A 14142-nucleotide genomic window follows, 5' to 3' on the forward strand; every position below is an offset into this window, starting at 1 on the left:
GGAGGCAGGATATTTATGCTTCTGCTCTACCACATTTTATAGCATTGTTATTATTACTATATTACATTTTTAATTTAAAAGCTAATGTGCACAAAACATTTTACTGATCACTAATAGTAATAATACTCCAGTAATATATACAGCACTTCTACATGTTTGCATTAGGTAGCTGAATTATATTTGATGCTTATACTTTTGTGGTTAGGTGAAGTTTTATATGCAAGACTTCTGTCTGCTTTAATGACAGTGACAGACTATGTATTAGCCTGGGAATGAGATCTATATTAAAGCTGAGATTTGATTTGCTCTGGTTGAAATAAAATAAAACCACCCACTCTTACTGACACAGCACTGTAATCTTAATAGACACCAAACCCTGTTAGAATGAAATATGATTAAACCAAAGATCAAAATAAAATCAAGAACAGCACCTTCAGCCCACTGATTTCTGTTAAAAATACTTCATGGCATTAAAGTCTTCTTCTGTGAGTAGGATATAAAGTGAAGTTTCAGTGGTCAAAGACTGTGAATTAACAATAAAGTCAATAGGCGGAATCCCCGCTGTGGCCTTTTCTAAGAGGACATGTTCTCAGCGTGCTCTCACGTGGATTTCCTCTGGGTGTTTGTCCACAGACATTCAGGTCAGGAGCTGAGACTAAAAACTGCCAACAGGTACAAACATGAGCCTGAAAGATTGTCTGTCAATCTGTAGCCCTGTGAGGGACTGCTGACCTGTCCATGCTTTTATTTTTTCCTCCAGCCAAAAAAGGTAGAGGCGATGAGTAAACACACAGAGGCGCTGCTCCTGTGTTCCGGGTGCTCTCCACTGGGTGGCACAAAAGACTCAGCTGCCCTGAACACTTTGTAGAAATCCAAGCAATCCATCATATAGTGTTTTACAGTCTCTGAGGAGAGCAAAGTGCAAAGATGTCCAGTCATGCTATCTAAAAGTGTACAGTCAAGGCTAAGTCCGTTTTCTCAACCTGGCAGCGAGATAGCAGCACCTCTGACAGTCTTAACAATGGGCACATTGAGAGAAACTGTCGGGAGGAAATTTCCTCATATAGATAGCCACAGAAAGAGACACAAATCAACCATAGAAATATTTCTCGGACTAAACGCCAGCCAAGATTAGATTCTGTCATTTCAGGGTCTTTTGTGCAGCCATTTATCACGTGCACACACTGCATGGAAGCACAGGTGTGGGAGTCGTCCAACATTTTTGCTGAATTAAGGTCTAAAATGTATCTGACCCACTGGAAATGTTGCTCATTGAAGGGGAACTGTATGCTTTAACATGCAAGCTGTGCAGTTTCGTACCAGTGCTTCTTCCACACCAGAATCAATTACTCACACATGACAGCTACATCGATTTTTTCTGACGCATCTATGATTTCTACATCTTTCCCGCTCACTGACACAAAACGTGAACATAAAAGTCTGCAGTTAATACTCAACTCAGGCTGGTGTAAAACCAGTTTGTAACTATCTTAATATCGTAACTACTACATCAACAAAAATAATAACTTTAGTTGAATTAATCTCAGTTCAATTCAGTTTTATTTATAATGCTGCCAAATCACAACAGCTGCCTCAAGGTGCAGTCAAAAACCCCAACAATCGTAGAGACCCCTTATGAGCAACTCCTTTGGCGATAGCTGGAAGGAAAAACTCCCCTTAAACAGAAAGAACCTGCCAGCAGAACTAGTTACAGGTAGTAGCAATAGAAGTAGGAGATTAATAATAACTACTGATTAAATGCAGAGTGGTATGTAAATATAAACAGTAAGTGGAATAAAGGTGAAAGAAGAAGAAACGCTCAGTGAATCATGGGATGAGACTACCAACACATTTTAAATAGACTTCTGTGTCAGGCTGAATAGCACTGAATCATACTGTACGTGTGTATTCTGTATGGATAAGATCACTCACAAAGGGGTTTCAGTAGATCCAACAGTAGAAGAAGAGGGAGGACAACAGACTCTGCAATATGAGAAGCACATAAATAAATCAGTTGTCTAACTTCCTGTATGATAGCTGAAAATAAATTAAAAACCAAAACAACACAAACATGTTTCAGCCTTTATGTGTTTGAATGAGCTGTGCCGCCCATCAAGCGTGTTTACTGGTGAACCTTGGTGCACGCTAAGATGATGGAGTGATATCACAGAGCTTAATATCATGTAATAAATCCATTATATTCCATTAAAAATGCAACACATTGACCCACCTGCATGAATATTTCACCTGGTAATGCATTTATTGTGAGAACAGCTTGGGTCTGTGACCACATTACATTACTCCTGTAGAAGTGGCTGGGCAGACTTTGTGCAACACTCACCTGTGACACGCGATTCTGCTCTGAATTAGACCTTGTAATGCATCAAATAATGCATGATGAATGAGTGGGAATTACATTTAAATGGATCTGGGTAAAAGTTCCTGTGAGGACATTATTATTTTTTTCAGTGTTACAAGACCAGGCGTGCCACCAGAACTTGTTAGAATTTACTTGCAACTGCTGTAATCAACATGTTTATATCAAATCAGTCTATGGCTAACGGGAAAAATGTTGCTCGTAGTGAACTCACTCTTCTTCTCTGATGTTGCTTTACTGTTTAGGTTCACGCTCACTGCTGTATTAATCTGTTTTTAATGAAAAAGTTTTAAACCCCCACTATGCACCTGCAGGCACAGTGAACGGCTGTCAGATTAATATAGAGTAACTCCAAGTCAATTCACATCTGCTACATGTCTAAATAGGAAATAAATTTGTAGCAACCTAACCAGAGATAACGCTGATTTACGCAGGCATTTTGTTGTAATTTTACGAATTACCCCTTCATACCATTGTGAAACATTGTAGTTGTTGGACTTCTGACCTCGCTGCAGAGATTTACCAGCATGTGTCAGTGTGTGTGAGGCCACGCTTCTGCAGTTTCGAGTGTGGCAAAGCACACGTCCGACCGCACCTGTCAAATACAGACTTTCACTCAGATGGGGGGGGGCCATGAAGGCCATGCGGCTTGTGCAGTTTGTTTCCTAATGTTTCTGCTTTTGCGACAGCGTGTCGGTTTTCTGCATCTTTATCCTGTGCAGGGCAGAGAAGGTTTTCAGTCCATTTACGGGGGAAACTGGATGAAACACATGCAAACAATCCCTCTTTCATTAAAGTTTGACATTTCTCGTTGCTTTTGCAAACCCCGCTTTTAAATCTTTTAACACACTGTTAAGGAAGAAAACATTATAGTGTATATGACCTTATTTTTTTAGGCTGGTTTGATTCTTTTCAGTCCAACATATTCCTTGAGTGTCATTGTGGCTTTTGGTGATATGAAAGAATAATACGCTGTATAGTTCATAAAATATGACTTGAGGCTTGATGTGGTGGTTTTCAGCTGTCACTGCACTCAAGATAAGATCCCTCAGTGGTGAGAGTGTGATCAGTTTCGTCAGTCATCGTCACACCAAGAACTTCTGAGGCTAGTAGTTAATTTAGTCTGGCTTGATATTCAGTGGGGTGAATTGTATGTTTGCACAGACACCAATCGGCCGTTTTTGATAGGTACACGTGTTCAATGGCTCATTAATCCAAATATTTAATCAGCTAAATACATGGCAGCAACTCAGTGGAGTTAGGCATGTTCAGGAGGACCTGAAGTTCAAAGCGAGCATCAGAATGGGAGGTAAATATGTGATTTAAGCAACTTTGAACATGACATAACCAGTGAGAATATCTTGTTTGGCATCAGAGAATGACCAGACTGCTTCGAGTTGATAGGAAGGCAACAGTTATTCAAATAACTACTTGTTACAGCCAAGGTATAGACAAAAGCATGCCAGAATGCACAACATGCCAAACCTTGAAGCAGATGGGCTACAGCAACCCATCTTAGAACAGGAAGCCTGAGGCTACAGTTCACTTGGGCTCAGCAAAATTAAACAACAAGACTGGAAAAATGTTTCCTTATATGATGAGTCTCAGTTCTAGCTATAATATTCAGAGGACAGGCTCAGCATCATTTAAATACCTGAGTATTGTTGCTGACCATTTATAACTACAGTGTAGCCATCCTCTGATAGATGCTTTCAGGAACACACCATTGTCATTTAGCCCGGATCATCTCAAACTGTTTTCTTGAACATTAAAATGAGTTCACTGTACTCAAATGGCCTCCACAGTCACCAGATCTCAGTCCAACAGAGCACCTCTGGGAAGTGGTGGAACGGGAAACTCGCATCGTGGATGTGGAGCTGAAAAATCTGCAGCATCTATGTCAAAATGGACTAAAATCTCTGTCTCCTCGTTGAATCTGTGCTGTGAAGAATTAAGGCAGTTCTGGGTCCAACCTGGTACCAGCGAGGTGCTGAAAGAAGGCCTGTGCTTACCCATAAGCCACAGAATAATACAGTACCATAAAAATAAAGCAGTAAATACACACAGCATTTTTGGCATGTGGAGAATTTCTGAGAATTACTTCCAGTTACAACAGTTACAACAGCGGTTATTATTTAACGTATGAGACTATGAGTGGAGTCTCTGGGCGTAGAAAACTGTAAGGTGCAGCACTGATTGGTGTGCGTCCTAAGACGAGCTGCTTAAAGTTTGGAAACAGTGCGTAACCGTTGCTGACAGGGGGCGGCACCGAGCAGCTCCGGCAGGTGAAAAAAGCGCCTACAGTTTACTGTGGGATCAGGACAAAAAGGAGCGACACACTTCAGCACAGACGTGCGGCAGAAGTAATCCCTCCATAAAGCGGACTCAGCACAGCAGCAGAGAAACAGACGGAAGTGGAACAGTTTGAATGTTTTCTTCTCTCCTGACATCCGTGGAGCGCAGGAGCGGGGGAGACGCCGGTGCGCTCCGCGATGTCAGCCGCTGTTAATGATAGGGATGGGAAGAGGAGAGGGTGCTTCGTTTGCAGACGTCGCCTCGCATGTTTGTGTAACGGACAATTAATTGTTACCTGAAGATAACTGGGCAGCACTTGTGGAAAGGGAAGTGCGAAGAGTGTTTTGGTGCCAGCTTTAGAAAAGCTGCTGGGAGCAGCCGGTGGATGTGGCACCATGGGGATAAAGACAAGACTCCAAGCCATGCTGATGTTATTATGGATCATTCAAGGTAGGGTAATTAATCCACTCACGCTCCCTAAACCTCACAGCATGTCAGTGGTGACAAAACTATGTTTTTCTTTACTTTTATAAACATCGGAGAGCAAATAACCAACTTATCACTGATGGAAGAATTTGCTTTAATATTGAATTGTCAATTAATTAAGCAAAGAGTCAAACTCCATTGAATAAAATACTTTTTTTTAACTGAACATGCACGACCTCTATACACTTCTGCCTCGAAGCCGAGTGGGATTTAAAGGCGTTTATTCATTGCTCAGATTCAGACTTATTGGCAGTAACAAACAGCGAATAACCTGCTTCAGTCCTAATTACGCGTCTTGGAAAGCTGAAACCTCTTTCCCCCTCCTACCTTAAGTTAAATTTTGAATTTAGAAGCAGGGACTTTTCATTAAATATGTAATTTATATCGCTGTGGCTGCAACTGCTTATGTGTGTGTGTGTGTGTGTGAGTGAGTGTGTGTGTGTGTGTGTGTGTGTGTGTGTGTGTGTGTGTGTGTGTGTGAGTGAGTGTGTGTGTGTGTGTTTTTATACCAGAGGTTCCCTTTTAAGCACACAGCAGAGTACTCCTCATTTTAAGAGGGCATAATGTTGTTGCACGGTTGAATGCTCAGAAATGAATTTCAAGGAACTCAAACGTTGCTGCCTTTTTTCTCTCCCCCCATCGTTATTGTCCCCTGTGAGGTTAAAAATAACATAAAAGCTTGAGTCTACCTGAAGGAGCAGGATGTCATTTTTGAAAATTCTAGTCAGAGAAATCCCAGCTGTCAAATTAAGAAGGCTTACCTAAGAATACCGGTCATACAGGTTTAATGTCCTGCACAGTTTGGCCCCTGTTACTGCTTTGTGTGCATTTAAATAAATCATAGATAGTGACTGACGGACTGAAGCATTGCAAATGTAAATGTTAATGCTGTTTGTACAGCAATTTGATGCAGACAAGTTTAAGTCATATTTAGCTTTTATCAGTTTGGACTGCAGTAATTTCATTTAGCTCTAAACCCTAGAGCCAAAACAAGCACAAACACACACACACACACACTGATGTGCTAAAATATTATTAATTTCCTTCTGTGAATACACACTCCAATACACCATCCAGGCTCTACTCCAAAACACCCTTTAGGTTTTTCTGACTTGGCCGATCTTATTCCTGTCAACCGTGCCGCTGCATCATTTCCTACCAGATGTTGGCTTTCTCCCAGTGTGGAAATCAGAGATTGTTACAGCTTGTCTCCTTTATGTCAGGATTTGTTTGGTTCAAACTGGGGGTTTTGACTTGAAAGCAGCATCAGGAAAGACAATACTGGAACTTTATATCAATCTTAACTTACATTCAATGCTGTAATCGCTTAATAAAAACATCAGTGTTGTTCTCAAGCAGTTAGAGGACACCTGAGTTCAAATCTGTGTGGGCTTCTGCATTGGAGCCGCTGTAGCGTGACATTACGTCTGCTGCGCTTTGATTTGTGCAACTGCTTTTAATGGGATGAAATGAATGAATTCAGTTTGTGCCTCGCTGATGAGAGACTTCAACCGCTTCCTGTTCTGATGATCAAATAGCTTTTTGGATTTGATCGATGGATTCCTTTTTACGTCTTGGACAGCAGCTAAGCAGCCTGTCAAACCCGTCCTGCCTGTCAGGAAAACGTCTGCCCGTCCTGACTTTAGAAGAGCAGAGAAGACTCTGTTTGTATTGATGAAATGCAGCAGCTTTATTGGCCTTGCATGAGAAGACCCGTAGCTAATTGGTCACTAAACGCTTAAATAAATCTGTTAATATGCTTCCTTTGGGCACCCATTTTATTTTTGATGATTTGAGGCAGATACTGAACAATCGTTTGTACCCATTAGCAGCAGTAAATCACATCTTGGTTGTACCATTCGGTGTATTCATGCAGAAATGCACTACTCTTGCCCATTAGATATTTCAGATTGGCCTGAGGACCGTGACAAGGTGACTTGACGTGGCACCATCGCTCCCTTCTAATTTGAATGTCCTTCTCTTTGGTTTTGCTATTAAAAGAAAGTCATGTCCTCAGCCGATTGTCTTCACTGACGTCTGGTTTATGTTGTTGGTGTAAGCTGATGATTGCGAGCCAGTTATATCCCTTTTCAGAGACTAACTCCCACAGCTTAGCGTAATTCTGATTATGTATTGCATGATTAACTAAACAAGAAATTAGCCAGTTGTGGTCCAGCTTGGAACAAACAGCATTCCTGGCAAGGCTGCTGCATGAGTATTAACTGTCAGTGCAAAGATTTGGAAGCCCTCAGAGACCACCGCAGAATGGCAAAGAAGTGTCTCAGTCTTCTTGATGTCAAAGTCAAAGCACTTGTAGATACCAGGGTGTTTGTGTCACTCCCAGCAGGAAACTCATATGAAAGTGAAGACTTCAAGAACCGTTGAGCTTATTCATTTAACATGTCAATTATCTTTTGAACTAAACGCAGTCATGTTTGGTTCTTTTTAAGCAGTTCAGAAAGCCAAAGCATCACATACACATAAAATTGTTGTTGTCGGTTCATCATTGCAGGAAAAACTTAAGCCCAATATCCCCTCATAGTTTACCACACTGTAGAAGCAGGAAATAAACAATATGCAAGAATGCGACTACATCAGGCATTAGTAGTCAGTACCACAATACCAGTCGAGTTACACAATTGTCGATGCCTAATTTGATACCATGCGGACTGATACACAGATTGCCGAATGCGTGCGAATAATCTCAGACTAAGTTATAAACACAGACAGACTGCCAACTCTTTGGAGTCTGTGCCGATAGCACAACTCGCCTGCAGCGCTACTCTTTATAGTAAGACACTCAACTCAGCTGGTTGCATTTGGTTTTCCTAAATAAAGGCACGGTTGCTGAGTGTCTATGTCCTTTAGCAACATCACTATTGTGGAGGTTCCATTTAGATTCAGAATGGTAAGTAGTTTCTGTGAATTTCTGTGTAAACAGCAGCAAATATGTGATTTCCCCCCCAATTTTTTACAGTTAGTTGCTGTATTATTATAAACAGATTGCATGAAATTGCCAGCTTGACCCCATTCAGTCAGACTGTTGGTAGACATGATATGATAGCAGTCACTCTAAACACAACAACTGTGAGTTGCAGTCATCAAAGAAACCATTTCAAAAGATTAAAAGTTCATACCACATGGTCACAATGATTTTGGTCGTGCTGCAGATCAAAATCATATTATTCAAGTAGAATCATTTTTATTGCCAGTACTACTGAAATGTTTGCAAGGAAGGTTTGTCGTTCACAGCCTATGGCCACCATGTTGAAGGCCCACACTATCAAACAGGAAACGGGGGATTCCAAATTTTTTATAAGGGGGGATTTTGGAGTGTGCCAAAAACAGAAAGGAGATTAGCACTGTGTGCAGTAGTTTTCAAATCTCTTTTAAACATCGTGAGTAAACTTTATTTTGTCTTTCTGCTTAGAAACCCTATCAATGGAAAGCAATGGATACAACGTGTTTCAAAAGGCTTTTACTTTGAAGATGAACAGTCTTCAGTTTGTGTTGCACTTTCCACAGTTTCGCTACAGCTGTGAGAGTGGCTGGACTGGACAGTGTTTGTAGACTTGCAGTCAAACTATGTCATCAAGGTTTTTGCCATCTGGTTGGGAAAGATGTTTTTCCCTAGTGACGGGTGGTTGCCAGCAGGTCACTGACCAGCCTGTAGGCCTGTGTGATTGGATTTTTAGCAATTATTTTTCCTTGCAACTGCCATCGAACTCCTGCAACCACTTGCAATCAGTCTGGCAGTACTAATTTTACCCTTAGAGCTGATAGTTTTCACATGGTCAGATGGTCATAGATCAGTGTCCAGACATGTGCGACGGGCGCCTTATTCACTTTACTCTACATTGTCTTTACGATTGTCACACATTCAAAATGGCAGACAAGTTAATGCCATGTGGATAGTAGTCACGTGTCTGCAAAATCTCACTGCACCACAAAAGATCATTCCTGCCTCCGAGTGTGCTTCTTCCATCACAGACTCGTAGAAATACACTGTGTTCCAAAGAGATATGCTGAGCAATGGCATTTACTCCTTACCTCATTCATACTGTTGTTAAGCATTTAAAAAGCAATGCCATGTTAGGAGAATTAAAAACTTCATTTTCATTTGAAGGGGTCTTTAAATTTTGTTTCCTTTTTTAATAGGAAATTCCTTTTTTTCCATGCTTTTTGCTGGAAACATTACATTTGAATGCTTTTGCAATCATGCCTCGTCGTCAGCTCCTCAGAAAACATCCTGATGCCGTGCATCTTCGGAGCCGCTTCATTGAACCAAATTGATCTTTTCTGGCTCAAACTGGTAAATTGGCACCAGCTTCATGCGCAGTTACATTTGTTAGGCTGACACATACCTTAGTGTGGGCGTTGGATGAGGAAGCCTAATTGACCAGAGTCCACTCTGTATAGCACAAACTCACAGAAAGACCCCTGCAGAGGGGAGAGACACTGATTGGAGGCAGAAGGAACCAAAGCTACCTAAAGAATTCTCTCATGTAAAACTAGGTCAAATTAATTGGCTCACGCTTGCCAAACAATAAAGAGGACAGTGGTGAGCAGTGTTTTATGTTGCTGCACGCAACAGCTGCTGCATGTTGGACTTCATACCGACATGGATCTATCAAAACATCCAAGTTCCCTCTGTCGACAGTTGCAGTAGTGGAGGTTGACAGGTGTTGATTGGAGCTTTGCGTGCTGGATCACTGAGCTAATGTGACTTTGAGGCAGGTCATCAAAGCAGTCTGAATTTGCTTTGAGTTAACCATGATGGATGTGGAACTTTGAAAACACTGATGCGGTACAGATTTTTGCACCCGGTAACAGACCAGAAAGCCTCATCCTGGTGCAAAAATAGTTGTTTATATAATGCTTGCAGTGGTTTCTTACAGTTTGCTGGTTGTGTTTGCGCTGCTGTAATGAAACTAATGTCACATTTTGGCCATGCACATTTTAGCTGATGCACATGAAATAAGTAGCCCACATTTCCCCCACATCAGAAAGAAAAATATGGCACACAACGTTAACCATTATGCTCACAAACTAATCAGCATTTTGCTTGCTGAATGACTTGCTTTGATGTTTGGTACACTGACTGCATTAGTGATTTGCTATCCACAGCACACTCTTACAGTCCAGTAACGCTCAGCATTGTGCTGCTACATTTTAGAACCTTTAAGGCAGTAACTTCAACATTGAAGAGTGGAATAATACCTACATTCAGGAGCTCAGTTTTCCATCTTTGACTTTAACAGATATTTATGAGCATTTTTTGTTTTTCAAATTAAGGCAACAAAGCAATAAAAAAAAATCTATGTATAGATCCCTTGAAAGTGAAAAGACTCAAACTAGGCCTGTGTAGAGGACAAAAATCTCATCTGGGTAATGATATAAGACATGAGCTTGGCTGATATTGGGGTTTTTAATTCCAATACCAATACCGATATTTGGTGATCAAAAAATCAGATATTAAAATATAGCGCCCAATATAGTTTTTATTATATATAATATTGTTTTATTTTACGCTATTGTTTGTTTCATTATGTCGCAAAATAAACTGTTTTTTCATATATTTTTAATATTGGGTTTATCATAATATTTTTTCATCGCCACGCCCAGCTGAAAACACTTTGTGCAAGTCGAGTTGCCTGAGATTCACAGAATTTACAGAAAATGTAAAATTTTTGATATATATTGTTGTCGGGACGATAAATGTCTTATATTGGGATATGAGATTTTGGTCATACCGCACAGCCCTATAGTTATAACTACAGGCCATCATGGAAACTGAGGACAAAAGTCCTCACGCCTTATTACTATGGGGAACAGAGCTTTCAGTCGCTCTGCTCCTCAGCTCTGGAACTCTCTTCCTCCAGCCATAAGAAATATTGACTCCCTTTCCGTATTTAAGACACAGCTCAAAACACATCTGTTTAAACTGGCTTATTCGCTTTAGTGCTGATTTTATTTGTTGTCAAGCTCTGTTTTGCAATTTTAACTTATTTTATGTATTTTATGACTATTGTTCCTTTTATTAATTTTGTTCTTTGTAAGGTGACCTTGGGTTTCTGAAAGGCGCCCTCAAATAAAATGCATTATTATTATTAAAAGTAGCTGGGTGCCAGGTGGGTAACCCAAGTGGGCCCCAACCATCAGACCTGCTTCTGCCCATCTGGGCCCCACACTCATTTGTTGACTGGGCCTGATTTGGGGCCCATCCGGGTCCCATCATTAATCCATCTGGGCAAACACATTTGGGGCCACCATGGAAACTGAGGACAAAATTAGCTGGGTCCCAGGTGGGTAACCCGAGTGGGCCCCAAATGTCAGACCTGCTTCTACCCATCTGGGCCCCACATATTGTTTTGACTGGGCCTGATTTGGGGCTTATCCGGGACCCAGCATAAACCCATCTGAGGAAACACACTTTGGGCCACCATGGAAACTGAGGACAAAATTAGCTGGACCCCAGTTGGGTTACCCAAGTAAGCCCCAAATATTAGCCCTGCTACTCCCTATTTGGGCCCCACACTCATTTGTTGACTGGGCCTGATTTGGGGCCCATCCGGGTCCCATCATTAATCTATCTGGGCAAACACATTTGGGGCCACCATGGAAACTGAGGACAAAATTAGCTGGGTCCCAGGTGGGTAACCCGAGTGGGCCCCAAATGTCAGACCTGCTTCTACCCATCTGGGCCCCACATATTGTTTTGACTGGGCCTGATTTGGGGCTTATCCGGGACCCAGCATAAACCCATCTGAGGAAACACACTTTGGGCCACCATGGAAACTGAGGACAAAATTAGCTGGACCCCAGTTGGGTTTCCCAAGTAAGCCCCAAATATTAGCCCTGCTACTCCCTATTTGGGCCCCACATGTCACGAACGGGCGGACTACGCACGGTAATTCGGCGTGCCCGTGTGGCGTGCTGGTTAGACCCAAACGCGGGGAAGGCTAGCGATGGGTAGGAACAGACACGCAGTTAATCTAGTAACGGTCAGTGCACGAAGCGTGGCTTCGGACTGGCGTTACAGAAAAAGAATCGAGAGGGAAAACACTCACGGTTGCTGAATCAGAAGGACACTGACGTCGGCAAAGAGTTGGAGCTTCTGACATGAGGAGAACGATGTCTGAGCGGCGAACAGGTGGGTGGCGTCTCCCTTTTAAACCCGGCCCCGTGATCAGCTGGCGATCAGCTGATCACCGGCTGACAGGACCCCCCCCCCCCCCGACGACCGGCACCCGACGGTCCAGGATGGCGGCGACGGAAATCAGAGATGAGGGAGGGATCCAAGATGAAGCGGGACGGCACCCAGGAGCGCTCCTCAGGACCGTAGCCAGCCCAGTCCACCAGATACTGGACCCCCCGACCCCGGGGACGGGAATCCAAGATCCGCCGGACAGCGTAGACAGGACCCCCATCGACGAACCGGGGCGGGGGGCGCCAGCGAGGAAGTAACGCGCCGCTTAAGCTGCGAGACGTGGAACACCGGATGGACCTTCATGGCGGGCGGAAGCCGGAGACGGTAAGTCACGGGGTTGAGCCGGGCAGTGATCTCGTATGGACCAACGAACCCGGGAGTGAGCTTCTTGGACTCGGTGTGGAGCCTCAGGTGCCTCGTGGAGAGCCAGACGCGATCCCCAGGCTGAAAAGGATGACCCGGGCGATGGCGGCGACGATGCTGCCTGGCGTACAGAGCGTTGGCTCGGGTAATGGCCGCCCGCGCCTTGATCCAGGCCTGACGACAGCGGCGGACCATCTGTTCAGCAGCAGGAACGTCGACCTCCACCTCCTGATGGCCGAAGATAGGAGGATGGAAACCATAACAGGTTTCAAAGGGCGAGAGACCGGTGGCAGAAGAGACGTGAAGGTTATGTGACAGCTCAGCCCACAGCAGGTAACGAGGCCAAAGCGACGGTTGGGCAGAGACGAAGCACCTCAAGAAGCGCCCCAGCTGTTGGTTGGTCCGTTCAACCTGCCCATTGGTCTGCGGGTGATAGCCGGACGAGAGGCTGGGAGAGGCTCCAATCAGGCGGCAAAAGGCTTTCCAGAACCTGGCGGTGAACTGGGACCCCCGGTCGGAGACGATGTCCTTGGGGAACCCGTGAAGCCGGACGACATGGTCCAGGAAGAGCTCGGCCGTCCGTTTGGCAGAAGGGAGGCCAGCCAGGGCGACCAGGTGCACTGCCTTCGAAAACCGGTCTACAAAGGTGAGGATGGTGTCAAGACCGCCCACGGATGGGAGGCCGGTGACAAAGTCAAGGCCGACATGGGACCAGGGACGTCTCGGCACAGGGAGAGGGTGAAGGTCGCCAGTGGGAGGCTGAGTGGAGGACTTGGCCCGAGCACAGGTGTCACAGGCGGAAACGAATTCACGGATGTCCCGGGCCATGGAGGACCACCAGAAGGCACGACGGAGGAGTTGCAGGGTCCTGTCCGGCCCCGGGTGGCCAGAGAGCGGGGAGGAGTGAGCCCAGAGCAAGGCCTCCTGACGGCACCGGGAAGGTACGTAGAGCCTCCCAGCAGGGGTGTCAGGCGGAGGTGGTTCGGCGGCCAGGGCATCCCGGATAGAGTCCTCCAGGGGCCACCGAAGGGGGGCAGCGAAGCACTGAGAAGGTAGGATAGGTCCAGGGTCTGACGTGAGGCCGTCCTGGGCGAACTGTCTGGAGAGAGCGTCTGCCTTAGCGTTCTTGGAACCAGGGCGGTAGGCGAGGTGGAAATTGTAAGGCTCAAAGAACAGGGCCCAACGGGCCTGCCTTGGGTTGAGCTGCTTGGCAGACCGAATATGGATTAGGTTCTGGTGATCAGTCCAGATCAGAAAAGGGTCTTTCGTCCCCAGGAGCCAATGCCGCCACTCTTCTAAGGCCCACTTGACGGCCAGGAGTTCTCGGTCCCCGACTCCGTACCGTTGCTGCGTGGGCGAAAACTTCCTCGAGAAATAGCAGCATGGGTGGAGTTTTCCATCCGGACCATGT

General features: G+C 44.5%; 1 protein-coding gene across 1 annotated transcript in view; it reads left to right on the forward strand.

Moving 5' to 3' along the window:
• The first annotated feature begins 4927 nt into the window (after nucleotides 1–4927).
• The window catches only part of esamb (endothelial cell adhesion molecule b), a 57057-nt gene continuing 47842 nt past the window's right edge, over nucleotides 4928–14142 (forward strand). The window contains exon 1 of the mRNA XM_006801579.3: nucleotides 4928–5122. Within this exon, the coding sequence (XP_006801642.1) occupies nucleotides 5068–5122 (55 nt within the window). The 5' untranslated portion in view covers nucleotides 4928–5067. The remainder of the gene's footprint in view (nucleotides 5123–14142) is intronic.

The sequence above is a fragment of the Neolamprologus brichardi genome, chromosome 14 (genome assembly GCF_056152115.1).
Source record: "Neolamprologus brichardi isolate AB-2024 chromosome 14, ASM5615211v1, whole genome shotgun sequence".
In the NCBI taxonomy this organism is placed as follows: Eukaryota; Metazoa; Chordata; class Actinopteri; order Cichliformes; family Cichlidae; genus Neolamprologus; species Neolamprologus brichardi.